The 23,146-nt window shown below is 39.9% G+C and overlaps 1 protein-coding gene across 1 annotated transcript in view; it reads left to right on the top strand.

Moving 5' to 3' along the window:
- LOC119901248 (inactive N-acetylated-alpha-linked acidic dipeptidase-like protein 2) overlaps nucleotides 1-23,146 on the top strand; it is a 755,283-nt gene that overhangs the window by 588,555 nt on the left and 143,582 nt on the right. The window contains exon 13 of the mRNA XM_038716832.1: nucleotides 5,245-5,391. Within this exon, the coding sequence (XP_038572760.1) occupies nucleotides 5,245-5,391 (147 nt within the window). The remainder of the gene's footprint in view (nucleotides 1-5,244; nucleotides 5,392-23,146) is intronic.

Raw genomic sequence — 23,146 nt, 5'->3', positions numbered from 1 at the left:
GCTTGTTCAATGGATAATTGTTCGCAAATTGGATTGCTCAGTGGTAGTAGTGTGTTTTATAATAACAGGCATTCATGCAAATCAAGTTCAAATTAAGTTAATCCAATATCTCGGTCCAGCAGCAACTTTCCAGTAGAACGCACAACGGGCGAATACAGAGGTGATGACATGTGGTTGTAGCTTGTACTCAGCCTGAGGACAATGAGAGTGACTAAGCTTGTACAGAAGGTGAATGCTAGACACAAGAAAAGCAACAGTGTCACTGTGGCGATCACGCAAATATTATAGTGTGTTATTTTTCCTGTGACCTCCACAAACCCACCCGTCTTGTCAACCAATGATATTGCTCTGATTGGGACCGAGAGTCCTGCCCTGTTATAACCCTTTATGATAAGGCACACTAATCAGGTAAGAAGCAGAGGCCTCCACTTTGTCAGGCTACATACGTATTTGTCCGCTTTTCAGATTGTGAACCTGGCAAATTCTATCATCATTCCCATCTTCAGAGACTTGACAACAGCTTAGTTTTCACTCCCTACATCTGTCTCTGTCTGTCCTCACCAGAAAAATGTTTGGATGGGTCGATTATGCAGCAGCTTATTGTGACCTGTATTTGCATTTATTGCTGGGCCGCGACCTCTACTGGCCGTATGATGGTAGCAAAGGAGGTCAGGTCACGTTACCTAACAGCAGTCAGGGTACCGTTGGCTAGCACGTGGATGTCTGTGCAACCCTCTAAGGATATGCCTCCCCAGACCACCAGTGACCCACCGCCGTGATCCACCAGTCATGATGGATGATGTTCACAACGGCGTCTCCAGACTCTTTCATGTCTGTCACATGTGCTCAGTGTGAACCTGCTCTCATCTGTGAAGAGAACGGGGCATCAGTGGTGGACCTGTCAGTGCTGGCGTTCTCTGGTGAATGCCAATGGAGCTGCACGGTGCTGGGCTGTGAGCACAGATCGAGGACGTTGTGCCCTCATGGCACCCTCACGGAGTCTGTTTCTGACAGTGTGGTCTAAAACATGCACACCATTAGCTCACTGGAAGTCATGTTGTAGGGGGGCTCTGACAGTGACACTCCTGTTAGGCTCTCTCACATATGGATGTGCCATCCTGGAGGAGCTGGACTTCCTGTGCAACCTGAATGCCTGAATGGGCTGCAGGTACATATGTATATGTATGTAGTATACACGTCACGTCCTACTGAATTGGCATTAAATTGCATTAAATTAAACTTCTTGCTTTTATTGTGTCCACCCCTTAAAGGCACAATGTGTTTTTCTCCCCCTTTGTTGCTGAACAGCACAAGTGTGGACAGGAGTCATTATGAGTTCAACTTGAGTCAGACTCAAGTTGAATATCTGGTGACTTAGAACATAATTAGGTTATTTGAAAATTATTCGAAACCTGCGAGGGGCACATTCTCTGAGAGTCAACATTACAAATTTTATTACAAATTTCAGACATATTTTCTTTCAGAGGAAATCATTTTATGTTTTATTGCACATTTAATGAGTCTTTTCAAAATGCTCACACAACAGCAGATTGCGTCCTGGCTGCTGGTAATGGAGTGCACACACCCAGATTTTGAGTTCTGTCATTTAGTTTTTAATCCATCTTTTCCATTACAAGCTCTTCACTGTGGTGTTTTATTTTTCCAAAATTGTTAATGTGAAAAGATTTGCGCTCTTCAATCAAAACTCACAAGAAGTAGTATGGTGCATTTTTTCTTAATGTAATACTTCCTACAAAATCGGTTTCATTTTTTGGCCATAGAGGCAGCGCCCAGAGTAGTGAATGCCCCTTACTGGCTGACATAAATGTGTGAGAATTCAGCTGTCGGGCATGAACATTTGTGCGTGTGACAGCTCAAGGTGCACACTCAAGACCTCGCCAGAGTTGCCCAGTTAGTTGCTTTATTTGACTCAAGAGTGCAGAGACAGAAGTTTTGTCTGAAGAGGCTCACCAGTCCTGCCTAGTGAACCAAAACATTGTCACTCACAACTGATGACATATGGACGCTTGGTGTTGCTTGTTCACGCCCCGGGTACTCTGTGATCAAGTTAGCAACAATAGATATGCAACGTTAGATTTTCAAAATAAAACTAGTGTTTTACGTTGCTTTGAAATTTGGTTAGGTGCTAGGTTTAGGATAATGTCATGGTTTGGGTTATAAGTAACTACGGTACTTAACTTATGTAACTTCACAATGTATGTAACTTCACAAAACTTCACAAAAAACAATCAATGTTGACCACCTATCACATCCCAACCACCTCCTTCTGTTATTTACTATACACTTGCTTTTCGCGTTCTTAAATGTCGATATACGGCTTCCCCCCAGTGTGTTGACTATGATGCTAAGGGCTTTTCCAGAGTGTTACAAACTGACGCCAAGGGGTCTTGACCATGTGTCCATATGTGATGACTTGGGGAGTGAGAATGGGTTGAGTGGAACTGTAGTCCTCCATGTGACCAGATTTCAACAGGCATATTTGTGAAAATGACATTGTTTCCCTTTTCTGGACTGGATGGGCTGGTTGGCTTGCCGAGTCTTGTGTGTACTCCATCCTTACGGGTAAGTAGTCAGTGCTGCACCCAAAGCCAATCAATCAGTGTTTCCTGTGCTGTAATACATTCTGTAACTTATTTTACATTGACGAAGTTTGAATAGTTGTTGGTTTTTCTTTCTCTGTTGAGCCATCATGTCTGTGAATGCTATGCTGCTCATTACCCTGTATAGTCTAATTTACTCTAAATTAACCGCAAATCTAAAATTCATAATTTCCTGTGTGTGGATTTAAACTCTATGGGCTTTCTGTTCTTTGCTTGAATTCCACACTAATAGGCTGCAGTAAGTAAAAAGAAAGCTGAATACGCCAAACAATATAGTGATGAGTCTTCTCTGTGCAAGTTCCCTTATGAATCTCAATCAACTTTTAAATTGTGCACACATGAACAAGCATTTATTCCCACCCTGTTAACTCCCGCAATTAGTCATAAGAGGGTAATGAAATACCCTTCATGAATATTGATATGCATGTAAATGTTTTTTGTCCTTCCAGTCTTTTTGTAGGAGTAAATAGAAAAGTGTGAGATTAAAAAAATGTATGTTATTGTGACACTGAAGTACATGCTGGCAGGTTGAGGCAAGGTTAAATTGTATTATTTACTTCATTCAGTTAGAGTGGGGACGTGTCACAGCTGTGGTGAATGTTCAGAGAGCAACAGTCGTTAGAAAAAATAAAATAGAAAAGGTTGACAACAGCGTGTCAGTGACAGTCGGGATGATTGGACACCAGAGCACTCTCCCCTTGACAGACCTTGATAAAAGGAAACCCTAATTAAATGCAATGTGACAGAATAACATGGTGACATCAGGCGGGCCCAGCAGATGTGGACAGTTGAGATAAGGCTGTAATTGATTGAGTGTTGCATTCTGTTTCCTTCCACTACCCTGTTTGGTCTAAACAATTTCTGTACAGCGGCCTTGTTGTTCTTTCAATTAGGAGTAACTCAAAAAGCAGTCAACCCAGGTGACAAGCTACATGTTCGCCATAGAGAACTGTGAAAAAAGCTTGAATTGTTCAATTAGCCACATGCCAAATGTTAATAACACCCTCACCCCTCCCTCTCACAGCCCTATATTGTATTTAGCGCAATTTAGGCTTGTCCTTGACAATTCTGATTGACTTCAGCATTCAAACAACTTGAAGTGGTGCTTCTAGCCAGCCCTTTCTCCCTCACTGGCACAACACAAACACACTGTAGAGATGCATAAACCAACTTGCATGCAAATGTGCCTTTTGTGAGAGTCACCTAACATTTAATTGGGATACTTATGGAGTGCTACAATGTATGGGCCATTAATTAAAGGTCCCTAATTATATTTAAGTTACATTTTGGGTTAACTACAATAGATGAGATCTGCCTAAAGCAACAAATAAATGATTGAGGTCCAGATGTTCCTCAAGAATGTAATTATTAGAAAGCACTGTAATGACTAAAGGTTTCAGCAAGGGCATGCAAATTGCCACAACAAGTTTGCATTTTAATAAGTTCCACCTTTTTTTGTGGAAAATTTAAGCTCCAGTTTGTACCTGTATAATGGTTGTAAATTCAGTCAGTGTTTAGGCCTGCATGGTAAGGTTGTGGAGCTCAACCTGTAAGGTTCAATACAAGATCATAGTGGGTTTTTTTTAGTTGTAGTTATACTACAATTATTCCATCAATCATTCTCCCAGATTACATTAGCCTTAGATTTTTTAATGTATATCATGGAATCAGCTATGGCTTTTCATTTGGTTCTTTTTCTACCTAGTGGGAGACACATGCCTCTTAACCTACTTACAAATATACACATAACCTTATATATACATATAAATATACTGTATATATTCCACTTTTTACAGAAAAAGAACATGTTTCTCACCATACATGAAGTTTGATTTTAAACACAAAAAAATTGTGTTTATTCAGCATTTTTGTTGTCCTTAATTCTAGTATATGTATAGATGATATATAGTAGAAAAACAAACTTTTAAAAAGTACTCAGTACAGTACAGTATGTTTAGAAAGAAGAAAAAATAAAACTGAATGGTTTGATGCTCTGTATTTAATATCTTCTTACACTTCTGAGGTTGTCATAGTGAAAAAAATGTGGACCATGCAGCCTGGCAAATAGCGTCAGTGTTTTGGAGCATCATGGACATTTAGTTGTGACTTATTCTGCACTTGATTATTCATCACCTGTTAGACACCTCTCTAATTGATTAATAGACTTTTTGAAGCACCTGCACAGTTATAGTTGATATATTTTGTGCTCCGACATGTGAAAACAATGTCTTTATTTCAGTAGATACTATACTTTCCATGCAACACTTTATGCTACGTTTATGCTGCAGGTCGCATTTGAAAAGATCCGATCTGTATCAGATTTGGACCACATATGGAAGTGGCCCAAATCCGAACTGGAAAAGATCAGAGTCCATGTGACTTGGCCTGTTCACACTGTTATAAAAAGATCAGATCTGAGTCACATATGAGCAAAAAAATCAGATTTGGGTCGCATTGGCCTGCAGTCTGAACGTACCCTTAGATGCTGATCAACTTAACCCACACCATATGTCTCACCTCTGTAAACCTCTGAGCCAGTTTTTTCTACTAAACCCTGTCTCTTTCCAATGAACTTCACTCATTCCACGGTATTTTTCTTTTTATCTTGTCTCCTCTCTGTTAGAGACAATTGCTAAGTTGCATTCGTGGTGGCAACTGCCCTGAACCCAAAGTCAGCTCGCTGCAGTTGCCTGGAGATGTGAATTTCTTCGCCAACCAACTGGCCGTGCCCACCATGGAATTTGCCTTTGAGCAGACCAAAGCAGACGAGGTACACCCAAAGCAAAACACCAGACGTTTCCTTTACTTCCACAGCTCTCTTTTTGCCTACTGATGACCCTCCACATCTCATTGCCTCACTTTAAGTTTAAGGTGTATGATCACTGCAGAGCCGAGGAGCAACTCTAATGCTTGCAAGACACAGTCACACCTTGTTTTTCAATTTCTGATAGAAAGCTGTGAACGGATTTAATTGGATAAACTGCTGAGTTTGCCAAAGGCCCCCACTTGTTTACCTTTAACTCTTAAATGGAAGCAAAACCTTTCTCGGTAAAGATACACACACCTGTCAATAGTCTGTGTGTATCATATGTGTGTAAGAAAAACAGTATGTCAGTGTAGTGACCTGTCCAATTCTGACTCATTTGGGACTGGATGGTAATGGACTAATAGTGTTATTTAGATAGAAGGAAATATTTCAACACAATTTACAGATTCAGTTTGAAACACTGCAGTATGGATTATGCCTCTATACATGCAACAGATATAGATCGCAGAGCTTACAAATTATGCATACCCCCGTTTATTTTCATTAAAAATGCAGTATTGATGTTTGTTGTACTGCCTTAGGGTAGAAACACAGAGATTTAGCCCCAGCTAAGTCGGCCCACTCAAATTTGGAACTTCTGGCTAGGATGGCAACTTCAAGCTTAATTAGTGCGAGAGATCTTCATGATGTTTATCCGCCCTCAAGGCATCTTCACAACCTGAAAATAATAGGTAGTGAAGTGTGAAATTCACAGCACTGACACTATTTAGGAAGAGAGACAAAACCCAAATTGATACACACATAAGCTTGACTCGGTTCGGGTAAGGTCGAAAGTGCATACACTAGCACTAGCTTAATAGCATTTTTGTTGAACCTGTAAATCTGCAGGTGATTCCATTTCCTGCAGTATTTCATTTATTGACTGAGACTTTAGGACATGTAAAAGAGACAAAGTAGAGCTAACATAGGTTCTATATGGACGTTTCCTCACAAGGAGAGATATATAATATGTTGTACAGACAGGAAGCGTTTTAATTAGTGTTGTAGTACTCGAGACCGGTCATAGGACCACTTTTTTATGGTCTCGTCTCGGTCTCGGCCGCCTTTGTACTCGGTCTTTTCTTGGTCTCGGACATTGAGGACTCGGAATTTTATTTCAAGACCAGTCAAGACCATAACTTTGGGGATATCAAGAAATTGCTTTTGCATTGTCTGATTTGTTAAAATCCTAACTTTGATTGGAAGTAAAACTTATTGCTTCAAATGCAACCAATAACCCTAATTAAACATGTGTTCCCGTTAACGACAGCTGTCACCCCTCCTCGCAATGCTTACGTTGATTTCAGCTCTTAGTGTTTGTATGTGGGTGTTTTAATGGGAAAGTGGATCTTTCAGATCACTTTGAGAAGTACCTATGATCTAATTCCACATTTTATTGCGTGCCATGCAATGCAGGGAACTGGTCTTGGTCTTGACTCGGTCTTGCCCTCCCTCGGTTTTGGTCTCGACTGCTCTCAGCCCCTAAAAGTCTTGGTCTTGTCTCGGTCTTGATAAACTCTGGTCTTGGTCTTGACTCGGTCTCTGTTTGGGCGGTCTTTACTACAACACTAGTTTTAATCATCACAGAATCACTCTGAGGAATCACACACAAAGTAATTCTAGGACTAGACACACTCCTGCCTCACAATAGGACTTATTTATTTATAAAGCTTCTTGTACTTAACTTTTAGTAAGGAGCAGTGGTGGCCTAAAGCATCTTGTGGCCCATTTCAAGAGCAAATGTGGGGCCCTACCTAACCACGTGATGGGGCTGTTGGCACCGATGCGCAACATGACTTTAATTATAAATCATCAATTTTAGAAAACATTTGCATATAATAAAGCATATTTATTTATAGCTGAGTCATTAACCTTTCGGTTGCTGCTGGTTACAATATTCTAACATAAATTATTTCAGAGAGAAACAGCAGAGAGCGTAAAATGTGCCAACCGGCTCCATCTCACCTACACAGGCACTGATACGTTGTTCATGTTTTTGCATTCATTCAAATGGCAAGGAAAACCTATAATTAATAGTTATTAACAACATTTTACAACAATTTGAGAACATTTTGCACCACAGCAGACTGCACACTTGAACACTAACATGTCAAAGTATGTCAAAGCAGCAACAGCAACTACACAGTCAACAACAGGAACTAATGCATGAGAATTGCATGGAAATGAAGAGGGAGAGATGTGACCCACGACCAGTTCATTATAGCTTTTAATAATGCTGCACAGTGAGGATACAGACTTTTCATAGGGGAGACAAGCGTAAATAATGAGGATCCATCTGTCTGTTTGGAGAGTGGCGTTGAGCAACGTAACGTTTTGTAAAAATACTGAATAATGCTCTTATAAATACATGTGCAGAAGAACAGTAGCCTTGTTCAAAAGTCGGGATTTACTTGTTGCTCAAGTCAGCGGTTAGACAAAAAGCTAAAGGAAGAAAGGAGAACGTGGGAGAGAGGTATTCTTTCCACAGCTGTAAGTATCACCATTAGATGCAAAGAACATTTTCGTCCGTTGTAAACTCAGCAAGAAGCTTTCAACCCCGAAACATTCTACATCTGTTTTCCTGAAGCATCTGCTACAGCAGCACAGCAACGTGAAACTTACAGAAAGAATCTATACTGCTCTTATAAATGCATGTGCTAAAAAACACAGTCAGGATTTACTTGCTTTATTTTTTTTAAGGCGTTAAGAAACGGTACATGTTTTGTAAAAACCGTACTCCTTGCTGCTGTTATGAATATGATATTAGATTAAAAGTCGGGAGAGACTGTTTTGTTTGGGGGCGGGGGTATTGAAAGAAATGTAGTAATATTATCACTTTTTTAAGTAAGTAGTAACTTCTTATAATTTCTGAGTAACTTGCCCAAAACTGTCTGTTTGTCAGAGACTCCAGTGTAGTTCACACATCACTCACAGAATTGTAGATGAAAATTAGGCCTTGGGATCAAAGAAAGCTTTCATATCATGTCAACATTTCTGTCCATATTCGCACCCTCCCTAACTCTCTCTCTCATCCACATGAGCTCCGTAGAACACTTTTTTTGTATAGGCTTTAAATGTACAGAAAAATAATAGAGGTGACTAAATTATCTAATGTACAGTATATGTTTAGAACGCCATCTCCTAACAGGCTAGGACACCTGCGGAACTCTCCTTAATATCAGCACAGATAGGAGCCATTTCCTGAGTGAAAAAGTTGATAACATACTGACCTCCAGGCCTAAAAGTAGGAGCAAAACATCACTCTGAGAATTTTTTTACCAGTTTGGACAGAGTTTCTACTCGCAGACGCTTGGTGAATACGGGCCCAGGTAAGATACATATATCTTGATATATATTGACGATGAATTCACCTGTGAGGAGAAAGGTCAAACATCCTGTAGGCGTAGAGCAAGTAGGTATTAAGAGTAGTGAGTAATATGTGACCTGGATCAGTGACCTGAATGCATTATCACATTAATTCCCTCACTTCCCTCCAACAACACCCTCATCTCCTCTTTAGCTAGAGTAACCTGGTATTTAAGTTACATTTTCACAATGTGGAGACAGTGATGTAACAGAAGTGTCTGGCGATGTAACACCGCGCTGAAGCCGTGGTAATATTTTTATAATTTGACAGCCTTCTTTGGGTGAATTGTGTTGCTATAGTTGCTTCCTGTTTGTAGCAAACATCGTCCAACGCTGATCATTTAAACAGGAAAGTTTCTGTACAAACCAAGTGCACTGTGTAGGCCGAAAAGTACATTTGAAAGGCAGATGTCTTAGCACCTGGCAGCATAATCATTGACAAAACTGCTTTTGTCAGGTAGTTTTGTTTTGATCAAAACAAATGCCACAGATGGAGCTCAAAATGCCAACAGTGCTGTCAGTTTGTGAAATGTTTAGCCCAAATTCCCCTTCGTTATTTTTAACCATTGTATCTGTCACATTTTTAACAGTCATATATTGTATTAGTCATATATCTCAGTTTTCCTCCCACACACTGAACACAGATTGTGGTCTGCTCTTTGATTTTCCAACCATGACACATTATCGGTGTTGTCATGGTGAATGGTACTTATTTTAAGGAGGACGCAGTAGAGCTATGATAGTCCAGCTGCAACAGTAAAATACAGCTTGCACACTGATCCATCAGTATTAGCAATGTAATAATATTATTTATAAGGTAAAATTATTGTCATATCATAACAGTATTGTAAGATGAGATGCAGTTTGTAGTTTCTTTTATGCTACAAAGCAAACAATATATACAAAAAGTTATAAAATGATATACCGATATTTTGCGTGGGGCAGTGCTGAGGAAGAATTTTAGTATTATAGCCAGGGGGAAGAAGCTGCTCTGTAGTCTGGTGGTGCGACAGCCTAATGTCACAGGGGACATTTTAATGCACAATGAGTACTTTTACTTTTGATGTTTTAAATACATTTTGCTGATACTTCTGTACTTTTACTATAGGATTTTGAATGCAGGGCATTTACTTTCACTGTGAAGGATCTGAGTAATCCACAGTACCACCACTGATCATTACTGTGTGAACAGCTAAAGAATTACTCTTGGGGCCAGATCTATAAACAATTCATCACATGAAAAACATACTTATGTTATTTCCCACACCATATTATTATTAAAGGAGCTGTATGCAACATTCACATCCAGCCCACCAGACTCCATCAAGAAAAGTAATAATTTAGCCTCCCAGATCATCATAAAAAACACTTTATTCAAATGGCATAGAAACAAAATAAAACTCACCGAAACATCTTTGTTAGGCTCCACTGTTCCAACAATCAGCAACTCTGGTTTGTTTGAAATAAATCCTTAATTCACCGAAATATTCTGGCTCTACACCTCAGCTGTCAAAGCAGACTACGTCCACTGAAAGTGCAGCAACACTATGGAATGGATCCCTATAGAGATATAGCTTTTTTGTTAAATTATTAAAGTTATTTTAGTTTGACCAGAAACAGCCGTTATATCACTCTTGCTTGCCACCAGACTCCACTGAAAAAAACTAAAATTTTACCATTGGTAAACATACCTAGAGGAAGTGTGTCTTGGTGTAGAAAAATGAGTTTTTAGCCTGTGGCTGAATATGGGCAGTGACTCTGCTGTCCATACTTCACTACAGGTCCAAAAAAGAGCCTTGACTGTGATGAGCGATCACAGAGCGATCATCCAGAGACAAAAGAGCGTAATGGTTGCACCAGAGTGTAAGGTTTGACTATGGCTCGAAGGAAGGACAACAGTGGGGAAGTATATCCATGTGAGAGATGTGTCAGGTATCTGAGCCACCACCCAAGTGAGGAAAGGGCAAATCTGAAATAAATCTGATGATGGAATCAAAAGGTGAGGGCTACTACCGCAATGTTAGCTATGACATCTGCTGTCCAGGATCGCACACAGCTTCCTCGCTGTCCGAGTTGGCATCACCTCAGCAATGTCAAAAGTGATGGACAGGTCTGGTTGTAGACATCCCTCCCCCCCAAAGGAACACAGCTCAGACAGCCACTCTGAGATATCTGCCAGGCAAGCAGTGATGTGTTCCTCCACCTGAATGTGAAATGAGGGTGTAACAAGACTAGATAGATATCTTCAGCATAGCAGTGGAAGGAGAATGCAAGTGTGATTTATGCTAGTTGAAATTATGATGCATTACAGTTGCATTAAAAACTTGATCACAATGGTTAGAGTGTAATCATTTTATTATTCATATTATTTATTCTGCTTTTGGTGTTTGTTTCGTAATTTCTCTGTATTTATGTGCTTTTTATAGGGCTCTGTGGTCAAGTTAGCAACGCTTAGCAACAACAAATATGCAACATCAGGTAAAGTTAGCAGCAATAAATATGCAAGGTCCAGTTACACTTTCAAAATAAAACACTTTGAAATGTAACCTTATTAAAGTCGTGAAATGTTGCAATTTAATTAGGTTTAGGCACAAAAAGTACTTGGTTAAGGTTAGGAAAAGATCACGGTTTGGGTAAAAATAACTACGTATGTAAGTTAATATGTAAGTTAAGTAACGTCACTTACTCTATTTACGTAACTTGCCTAACTTAAATAAAAATATTTAATGTTCACACGGGACACGAACACCGCTGTCCTGGTTCAAAGTCCGGGTTCTGGCCCCCCATCCACCCCAACCACCTCCTTACTCAGTCTTTTCTGTTAAATATCATATACCTGCCTTTACAGTCACAAACGGTACAGGGCTTCCCCCACTGCATTGAACTATGATGCTACAGGGATCCCCAGTGCGTTTCAGACTGAAGCTGATGGGTCTTGACCATGTGTCCATATGTGACAAGTCAGGGAGGGAGAATGGGTTGGTAAAACATGGACTGGTGAAAACAAATGCTAAAAAAATTTAAAGAAGGCCATGACACACAGGATTAATGACCCCCAGTTATGAGGCTGATTTAAACACATCTACTTGTTGTTTGATTAAAATAGTTTACTTTCATTTTAAGCATTATTTCATTTCCACCACTTACTAGTAGCCTACCATTAACAAAACAACCTATGTTGCCTGTTGCGTACAAGTAATAATCAGCAATCCAAGTCATTAACAAAAAGCTTAAATGAAACAATGGTTCTAAAAATTTTGGGCAATAGCTCTACTTATGCTAGATCCATCCATGGTGGACTATTCATGCATGTGCATGCAGATTTATGATACACAACCATGAGAACCAAACTCATGCACAAAGAGTTTTAATGTCCACAGATTATGCATTTGGCACAAGTGCACTCATCACTCATCGAGTTCTAGTAGCCTACTGTATGATTATTTTAGGGATATTTTCTTTAAAAAGAATACATGTAAAATAATGATCTCAGTTTTGTTCAGACAGAAAGCTGAGACGAGCAAAGCTTAGAGAAGACACGGGCGAGCATACTGAACTCTTTTCGGTAAGTGCTCGACGCAGATACATATGGCCCCAACCACACCAGCACCTCTTTGAGCAACTTCTCCCTCTGTGTTCCAGCATTGTTCAATATTCTAAACAGAACACTATATGTGATCTACAGTGTGTGTAATTGTATTCATTCATCCTCATATGCCCAATAAACAGAGTTGTGGTGCTGGTAATGTGTTGGAAAACCACCAGATGTTGTGTAGCAGTGCCACAGTGTTTGTGACAGGAGTGTGGTTCGTTGAACATTTGTTGTCTCGTTTAGCATCTGTTTTTCTCTCACTACATGAGCATTTTCTCCTCTGTGCAGTCACACCGTCCTGTGATTATTCATCCCCTGCAATCGTTTTACAAAGTTTGCTTTAGAAAGTTTACAGGGCTGTTTTAAGATGGCTGAGGCATCCCAAAGTTGCTGATTTGTATTGGAGAGGGGTAGTAGATCAGTTAGTTTGTGAGATGGAGGATCTGCAAATTCAAGAGTGATTGGAGTGTATGTTCCCAATTACAAAGAATGACATGACTAGAAGCAAAGTTGCCCAAGTGAGCAAAATAACCAATAACCATTCTTCAGTGGAGCTTTCTTCACAACTGTGCACAGAAATCTGGAAGTAAAATTCAATCCGGTTGGTGCCACGCGTGGGAGTAGTCTCTGACATATGTCATCATGCAGTTGTACTGGCTTTGGGGACCTGGGAAAAAAACTCAGACAGGCCGGTGAGGTGTGAGAAGAATATTTGACTCCACTCATCTTTGCTGCTCCTTGATTCAGGGACACATTCACATTCAGGTGAGGAAAGCAAAGGATTAAAGGATAATTTTGGTATTTATAAACCTGGGCCCTACTTTCACATATTTTGGTATCAAAATGACTAGTAGGTACAAAACGTTTTGTAATCTGTGCTGAATGGCTTCAGCCAGCAACCACGAACTGGTTGCAGTGGCTGCAGCTTATTCCTTCAGCAATTGTGTTCGTCAAAATTATGTCCACAAAAGGTGCTTAAATTTGCTACTGACAGGATCAGACTGTTACCAGGTGAAGTATGAAGTATCTAACAACATCATGGAAAAGGACACTCTTTGTTTTTAACCAGAAACAGAGGTCTGGCTCAAGGTCAATTCTGAAATCTTGTGAGAGGCGAGTTGTACGCCGGTAGAAACAAGGGAGAGTGGTTTGCTGTGTACAGTATGCACAAGAGTTGCTAGCAAGACTTTATTTTCTAAAGTTGCTCCAGTACAACAAATTTCTCTCACCAACTCTGATGAAAATTATCCTTTAATAGAGCCAAAGGAAGGTTTAGACGGGAGGCTATTAGTGCAACTCCTTTCAGACATTTAAGTCCTCCAAAAATTTAAGGGCCAGGGCTGTGCTATCTTTTGCCCTCCTGCCCCCTGTGATGTCCTCAAACTTCTCTTTGACAGCCTTACTGTCATGCCAGCATAACAGACAGCTCTGCAAATGACTGGTATCAGTAGATCTATCCACCGTAACAACAACACATCGTGCCTCCTTGGCTTCATCTTTCCATCATTTCTTCTCCTGCTACATCAGCAGCAGTTATAATTATGTCATTGTAGATTTTGAGCCATGCGCCAGAACAGGGCAAACACTTTATTGTTTGACAGGCTGTAATACAAATCTTTGTTGCATTCAGACAAAAGGAAAATAAGCTGCAAATAACTGCCTCTATTATTTGATACGTCCCCCCCGCTGTGACCCCTAAAATGAGCTCTCTGTGGCAAAAAGACAACACAGTTAATCAGCCTCTTCACTTTGTCCTCGTTTTGTCTCACCTGTTTATTGTACATTTCTATTTCCCTTCTGTTGGTTCAGTGGGAAGTTAATTGCCGTTCATGTCTTGAAGCTGCCTAGTTAAGATAAGTGAGGTTTGTGAAACCTGCTGAGCTCCACGAAACTCCCAGCAGTACAGTTCTACCTTTGCTGGACAGCGGTGAGCCACTGTGGTGCACGTAGTAGACGTCCCTATGGACAATCCAAACTACCCATACTGGATACAAATTTTTTATTAATTTTTTTTTGAGAGAGAGCGACCCAATTCAAAGTCAGACCCAATGCAACTATACCTAAAAACCGTCCCAGAAAGAGAGAGAAACCCAACACTAGACCAGATTGCATGAGGAAATTTAAGTAATATGTGAACCTTCTTTTTTTTAAATGGTTTTGTCACTCAATTATAAAAAAGTGGATACCAAAGCATTGTTTGACATGTATTAAAGAGTTTATAGAATAAGGTTCATAATCATTTTTTTCATTCACATGTTTTCTTGGTAAGGAACTATAGAGTTAATAATAACCCTAATCTTTCACATTGACCGTTCAGTTAACGTCATACATGGGCTGTGTCCAGTCTATAAATAAACAATGGTCGGCCTACAATATACAGGGTAATCACCTGACCGGTCTGGCCGATTATCGTGGCAGATAATCAGCATTTTTTCCGATAATCTGCATTGGTCATTTTAAAAACAGATAGCCGATATAATTAATTAATAAAAAAAATGTGCTCCTTTTGCTCTGATGCAGCCGCCTCTCTGTCTGTACTCACCACTCTGAGCTCGAGCAATGTCCCGCTCACAGTACTAGCTGGTTACAAGTCACGAGTAATAGCCTATCAACACTGACTATTGTGCGGAAGTAGCTATTAGAACGAGCGAGCCACCAGCTCCTCTCTACCAGCAGCAGCAGGGAGGTGGAGGAGGAACGACTGACTGACTGATGTCTTCTTTCGAAACTTTCCTCAGTATTTTGATGTCAGGAATATAGTTTATTTTACATGTTCCATTTGTTTCCAGTCAGATACTGATTTTATATTGTTACTTTGCTGCTGTAAACTTTGCTTTTGTTGCTGCTCTGAAAACATTTTTAATAGGCAATTATTTAGTAATGAAAGCCAATAAGATTATAGATAAAGAACAGAACAAATAAATAGTAACAATAAAATCATAACAAATAAATACAATATAAATGGCAACAAGTAAAGACAAAGTTTATGATAATTTATCACTCATAGTTAACAAGTCCGTCTCTGGGATAGATCTCATAGATCTCAATAAATCATTTAATTTACTTTTATAAAGATTAAACATGACAATTAACTGTAATCTTGTTATTTTAAAGAATATCTTCATCGGACTGATTTGTTACTAATATTGGGATCGTCCCGGAAAAAAACATATCGGTCAATCCCTACTCTGGATGCATAGCAGACATACAAACCACAGGACTGGGACACCAGAATCTAAGGTTCTTGTCTGGTTGAGGTTAGGCAAAGATAGTGATTTTGGTTTATGTTAATAACAAATCTTCACTCTCATGTCACTGCAACTGAAACAGGCATGAGCTTAACCTTAACACCAAGTGCTGCCAATATCTTAACATAACCATAAAAAAGTTGAATACTACTGGAGTAACTGCAGGTTGACAGTATATTGCAAGAAATAGGCTATGATTTCAGTGACAATTTATAATGACTTTGCTGAGTGCAAGGCCCCTGGATAAACTTCTGTGTATGTGCGCACAAAAGCCAAAACCTTTGTGCACCAAGAAAACCTTCAGATTTACCGTGCCTTTGCACACCTGGAGGACCAGTGGAGAGACACAGAATCCAACTGGCTTGAAGCCCAGAGCAAATTTTCCATGTCCAGTGATGATTTGGGGTACCATGTCATCTGCAGCCAACTGGCCTGACCTGAATATAGAGAATCTATGGGCCATTGTCAAGAGGACAGTGAGAGACACCAGACCCACCAAGACAGATGAGCTTAAGGCCGCTGTCAAAGCAACCTGGGCTTCCATAGCACCTCAGCAGCGACAGGCTGATTGCCTTCATGACACGCCGCATTTGTGCAAAAGGAGCCCCGATTTGATGTTCTACTTTTCTGAGATGCACCTGAATATTGTTGACCATATCAAACACACGCCTGTCAGCTATTTATAGCCTACTTAAACGCGTCTAATACTGAACCCAGTTCAGCAAATTTAGAGCACATTGCTAGGGAATCTAAGTCGGCATATTAGCCAGTCATCATCAGTGGCCCTTGAATGCTTGTTTCCTCGAAATTCTTTTGCTGTCCTCTGCCCCAAGGCAGGCTGTTAGCCTAGCATTGAAACATTTGGTGATTTTAGCTGCTGTCTGTGGTGCTGATAAATGGTTGGTTTGTAGAATGGGAGTTGCACGGTGAGCCTCTCCATGTTGGCATTGTTACGACCCAGAAAAATGTGGAAAATAATCTTGTAAGTGAAAGAACTTTACTCCTAATTATCTTTTACAAAAATTAAAAAAAATTACAAAAATACAGGAATTGGTTCTATGTGTCGAGAGTTCATGTACTTTTTCAGTTATATAGTATTTACCTGCGACGTAATCCTTGCATAAATGGTACAAATCCATGGAAAAGAAATAAGACAAGTCCTCTGAGATTTGCAATAAAATATGTATAATGGTGGACACGGACAAACTCTGGTAGTCAAATGTGTGGATAAATGATAGATGATAGATAAATGGCCTGATGCGTAAACAGGCAACTGTTTTCTAACACATCAACATCAACTACTTTATACCTTTTTATACTTTTTAATATTACTGTCAACACATAATCACTATGCTTAGTAAACTCTCGCACAAGTCATGGAAGTGCTTGAAACATTATATTGACAATAGTGCAAAATACACACACACACACACACCACACCTAACTCTTACTCAAAATATCACACAAACACATTTAATAAAAACTCATCTTAGCAGGTTATTACATCCCTGTTAACGTTGTTTATGTAGTGTTTTTACAAGAGTAGGTAGCACACAGAGCTTCAGTTAACAAGTTAGACAGACATTGTAGGAGCCAATTTCTTGTGTTTAATTATTTTATAATTTAGATGATTTATTTTGAGAATAGTCATTTGGATTTATTAATTGTTTATTAATTTAGCTGTTCTGATTAACCTTACTGATTAACTTAGATTTTGGTCAGCTGTGGAAAGAAGAAGTGGTGTGTCTGAAGAGGTCCTTTCTGTCTGAACCTACAGGCGGACACTAACGAGAGAGGACCGACACAAACTTTGACCTCATGTTAAGTTTGATGTTTTTGTTGTTTGTTTTGTTTTAAATAAATAATCGAAGGAAACTGGTGACTCAAGCCTTATATTTTTGATCATTTAAATGTGAGTCAGACGTAGAGCCCTGTAACCTGGCACAGCGGTTTTAAATTAAAAATGGACAAGACAAAGACCTGTTGGAAGAACCGCTGTTCAAGAAATGATGATTGGCGCTGATTTGGACGTTTTTGGAGCCGTGTTAACGGAAAGGAGGACGCACCGGACCCAGCGTATTGCGCATTCAGCTGATTCCCCGGTCTACTACTGATGGCCCGTAAACAAAGAAACAGACTTCATGGAAGAAATCTGATGAACTGTGAATGAATTTTAAAAGATGAACAATGAAAAGAACGGGATAAAATGTCGGAATGTTTGTAAATGGAAAGACGGAGTCGAGTGAAACGTTAAAAAGCAACATTTGTATTAAAATGCTGGTGGAAACAAAAGACTTTGATAAACTGTGATTGGATCAAAGAAATACTGAAAAGGTGGTTAACGGAGTGGAACAATTAAAAGGAATGCTCAACGAATGCTGCTGTTCAAATGCTTTTACCTAATGAAATTTAGGAAAATGAGAGACTGGACTGGTATGGGCCTAAAATGGAGACATTTGAAAAATTCCTATGGGAAGTAGGGATGCAAGCATGGACAACGTCTTCTCTAGATCCTCAAATGCTAGTTGAGCCTCATGGCAGTATTTCCAATGTGTCTAAACAACCCAACAAATTCAAATGTTCAAAACAGTCAAAACAATCAACTACATCTTCATCAATATCCTCAGCTCATCTTAAAATAGCATCAGAGGGGGACGTTCTCCAGGCACGCATGTCTGCATTAAAAGAGAAACATGCAGTTGAAATGAAAAAGAACAGACTACAAGAAAAGAAGGAAAGAATGGAACTGGAGGCAGATATTGCTGCATCTGAGGCAAAACTAAAGGTTTTGGACAGTTTTCATGAACGCTCTGAGGGACAATCTGCAGTGCATGGAAAGGATGCCATGAATGAATATCTGGACAGTTATATGCAGGAATCCAATGACTCTGTGGCCTGTTAAATTCAAAGAGATGAGAGCCCTTCCTAAAACACCACTTCAGACAAAGACATTAAATCGACCACATGCCTCCGAGCCACATCAAAATCAGGAGCAGCAAACACAAAATCACCCGAAGAGTGACTGTTCTGAAGAATCCAGCTGAAGTAATCATAGTACTAAATTACTGAATGTAATCCAGAGACAAAGTGACACTGCAGATCTATTAATGTACAGCATAAACAATCCTCACTTCCCTCTAGACAAATCCCGGTGTTTGATGGGGACCCCTTAAGTTTCCAAACATTTATTCATGTATTTAAGCATGGTATCGAAAATAAAACTGATAGTGATGATGACAGACTTTATTACCTTGAACAGTACACTAGTGGCCAACCCAGGGAACTAGTGAGAAGCTGCTTCCACATGAAACCAGACAGAGGTTATGCTGAGGCACAGAGACTTTTGAAAGTTCACTTTGGAGATGAAATAAAAATCTCAAATGCTTATATGGACAAAGTTTTTAATAGGAACAATATTAAATCTGATGATGGAAATGCACTGTATGCCTTTGCTCTGTATGTCAGAGGAAGCTGCAATGCTACGGAAGACTTAAAGAGCATGGAAGAACTGGACCTTGCATCTATTTTGAAAGGGATTATATTGAAACTTCCATACAATTTGAGGGAGAAATGAAGGACAACAGCATATGAGCTCACGTAGAAAATCACACATAGAGCCAGATACTCTCACCTTGTTACATTCATGGAAAAACAAGCTCACATCCTACAAGATCCTGTTTTGGGATGACAAGAAAGCCATCCCAAAGGGTCACATGACAGTAGATTCCAAACAGCACACTAAACAAAAAGCTTGAAGCAGTAACTTTGCCGTGGCTATTGGGATGAAAGACAATACAATTGCAGGTCAAGAGAGAGATGGACAATTGGAAAATCAGAACGCCTGCTACACACAGGTAAACATTCTCTGGATAATTGTGAAATGTTAAAGGCTCAACTCCGTGACATCAAGGTGAAACTACTGAAAGAAAACGGCATCTGCTTTGGCTGTTTAACCAAGGGACGCATGAGTAAATCTTGTAAAAGAAGGATGACATGCCAGCTCTGTCAAGGTAAACACCCCACCATACTGCACATAAATAAACCTGCACACAATCAACCATCTCATGAAATAATGAATTCAACAAAAGAATCTGTCTGTGGAACTCTCTTTTTCAGTTGATAAGGTAGAGGATATTGGGGTTGGAAAGGACTGCAAACTTACAACCAGTGCAGATAAAAAGCTCCAAAAGGAAGCAAAACAATACTAACCTATGCATTTCTGAACCCTGGCACCACAGCCGCATTCTGTACAGAGAATCTCATGCAAAAACTCTATGTAACAGTACAGAAAACTTAAGTTATTCTTAAAACAATGGGTCAAAATAAACCTGTAAATAGTGATGAAATAACTGGGTTACAAATGGTTGATGAGCTGAAAGATACCAGTGACGAAGAGGAAGATTCTTTCCCAAAATGACCTCAATGGCCTTACCTGAAGGAAATTCAGCTGCAAAAAATTGTTGCGGATGTGGAACTCCTGATTGGAGTAGATGCCCCAAAGGCAATGGAGCCATGGCAGATAATAAATAGCCAAGGCAATGGACCCTATGCTGGGAGAACTCTCTTAGGATGGGTGGTAAATGGACCACTCAACTCATCTTCAGCTATAGATGGGTTTGGACGGCCAGTGGCATTTGTGAACCGCATCTCTGTTGAACGGTTGGAAACCCTCCTTGTAAACCAGTATCACCATGACTTTCCAGAGAAAGAATATGAGGGAAAACCTCAAATGTCAATGGAAGATTGCACATTCGTGAAGCTAGTATGTAGTGCAGCCACCCTAAAAGATAATCATTATTACTTACCTTTGCCACTTCGTAATAGTGATGTTATCATGCCCAACAATTATCAGATAGCTGAACAACATGCACATTATCTTGCTAGAAAATTTAAGTAGGATGTTAAATATGCAGAAGAATACAAAGGCTTCATGGAAGATGTAATCACTAAGGGCTATGCAGAGAAGGATCTTCATCAGGATGATGGTAAGGTATGGTAAATACCCCACCATGGAGTGTACCACAAACGTAAAAAGACCATCAGAGTAGTGTTTGACTGTACTTTGTCATACAAAGGAACATCACTCAATAATGAACTGTTACCTGGACCTGACTTAACCAACTCACTTCTTGGTGTCTTACTGAGATTCCGACAGGAGCAGTTTGCCATCATGGCAGACATTGAAGGGATGTTTCACCGGGTACGAGTGAATGAAGAGGACTCAAACCTCATGAGATTTCTGTGGTGGCCAGGAGGTGACACAGACCAAAGTTTAGAGCAGTACAGGATGAAAGTTCACCTATTTGGGGCTGTCTATTCACCAAGCTTTGTTAAGTTTGCACTGCAAAGAACTGCAGAGGACAATAAAGACATATTTGATGCAATAGCAGTTGACACCGTCAAATCAAACTTTTCAGTTGATGACTAAAATCTGTGGCAACAGAGGAACAAGCAGTTAACCTCACCAAAAATCTCAGCGAGTTGTGAGCAAAAGGAGGATTTAAACTAAAAGAATGGGTAAACAACAGCTGTGTTGTCCTAACTGCTATCCCAGAGGAACAGCAAGCTAAGCAAATCCAAACACTGGACCTGGACAGAGAAAACTACCTGTGAAAAAACCTCTTGGGATGTGCTGGAATATTGAAAATTACACATTTGGATTTCAAATCACAATCAAAATTACATCTCTTACTAGTCAAGCCATACTCTCTACCATAAGTTCAGTCCATGACCCACTAGGATTTGTTGCACCCTTTGTACTCAAAGCAAAGCAGATTCTCAGAGATCTTTGTGAAGCTAAGAGTGGATAGGACAGTGCAATTCCCTCCGTGTACTCAAAACCATATGAGAAATGGCTAACTGAGCTTGAGCAGCTAAAACACTTGAAGATCTGCAGATGCTTGAAACCAGAAGATTTTGCCCAGGTAAAGAGAGCACAGCTGCATCACTTCAGTGATGCCAGTGAGCAAGGTTACGGCACAGGAGGTTACATTAGCTTTATCAACAACAGGGGAGAAGTATATGTTGCTTTAGTCATGGGAGAGTAAGTCCCCTAAAAAGGATGACTACAGCTAAAGTGGCTTACAGCAGCAAGTAGATTGAAAGCTACACTCTGCAGCTAAACCTTGAAGAGTCTATCTTCTGGACAGACAGTCATCTGTACTTAAATACATCTACAATCAGAACAAGAGATTTCACACCTTTGTGGCTAATAGACTGGCAGTAACTCATGACTTGTCAAAAGAGGATCAATTGAAGTATGGGGACTAAATCCTGCAGATGATGCTTCACGAGGATTAAACATGACTTGACTCACTCCTGAAGTCAAAAAGATGGTTACAAGGACCAGAATTCCTCTACGATGAAGAATCTCAATGGCCTTAAATTCCAGACGAAACATCAGAGTTATCTCCCTAGATCAGAAGTCACTAATAGGCGGACCGCGGCCCGGATCCAGACCCAGCCACCATCCTCTCCGGACCCACGACCACACCACACACCGCCACCGCCCATTATTGAGAATTACTACACCACAATGGAGCGTTTCTTTTTTTAACCCGCGCAGCTTTTCTAGCATTTACTGTGGGCCTAATGGTTTAGCGGCCCAGGAAACTCACACACCAATCGCATGTGCTCCAATCGTCTCACGTGATGCTGCTCAGCCAATCAAATCTGTGCATTCCTAGCATTGCGAGTCGAGTGAGATACACCGGAGACATTTTGCAGAAGCACACGCAGAGAGGAGGAAAAAGAGAAAAGAGATTTCACATGGCTTTTAATCAAGAATGTAGCAACCAATGTACAGATTCTCACATGTACATTCCTCCCATGGGCAGTTCAAAACCAGAATATCTCATATAGCTCCAATACTAGCTGGCAGGACAAACTAGAGCTCATGTTTCTCACTGAACAGGAGAAAGTAGGAAAGTGGTAGAAGAGGGATTGAAAGAGAAGAGGAGGCATTAAAGCTGTTCATTTGCTAAGATGTGTTGAGTGTTTCTTATAAAATTTCTTGAGACTGCACTTCATTACTTAAAGCTACACTTTTTATTTAGTCTTTTCTGAATTCAAGCACTTTATTTTAGTTTACTTAAATTTATAGTTTATTATTAGAGTAGCTATTATTTATTATCCCTCCAGTTTGATGTGAAAACTGAATATTGTTGAAATATTGTCAGTTGTTGACAAAACCACATTTTGATACAACTATACGTTATGGCATTGAATGATAACGCAAGTTAGTTGTTATGATGTTCCGGACCTTTGCTTTGGGAAATTTTCTCTAACTGGACCTCTTTGAATTCTAATTGAATACCCCTGATGATCCTAAAGTGAGGAAGGATGTGATTGTTAATATAATGATTACTGATGTGGAAAATCCTGTCAGGAAACTGATTGAGTACTACTCCTCAAAAAAAACTGTAGCTAGGATACTGAAGATAAAAACCTTGTTGCTGGAGATCACTAAAAGAAAAAATCCCACATATCTGAGATCAAAGAAAACAAATCCACA

This window comes from Micropterus salmoides, unplaced genomic scaffold (assembly GCF_014851395.1).
Source record: "Micropterus salmoides isolate LMB-PRFRI ecotype aquatic unplaced genomic scaffold, ASM1485139v1 Ms_hic_scaffold_13, whole genome shotgun sequence".
NCBI classification, from domain to species: Eukaryota; Metazoa; Chordata; class Actinopteri; order Centrarchiformes; family Centrarchidae; genus Micropterus; species Micropterus salmoides.
Note: the sequence above shows the minus strand (reverse complement) of the source record. Positions and strands in the feature narration are given on the sequence as shown.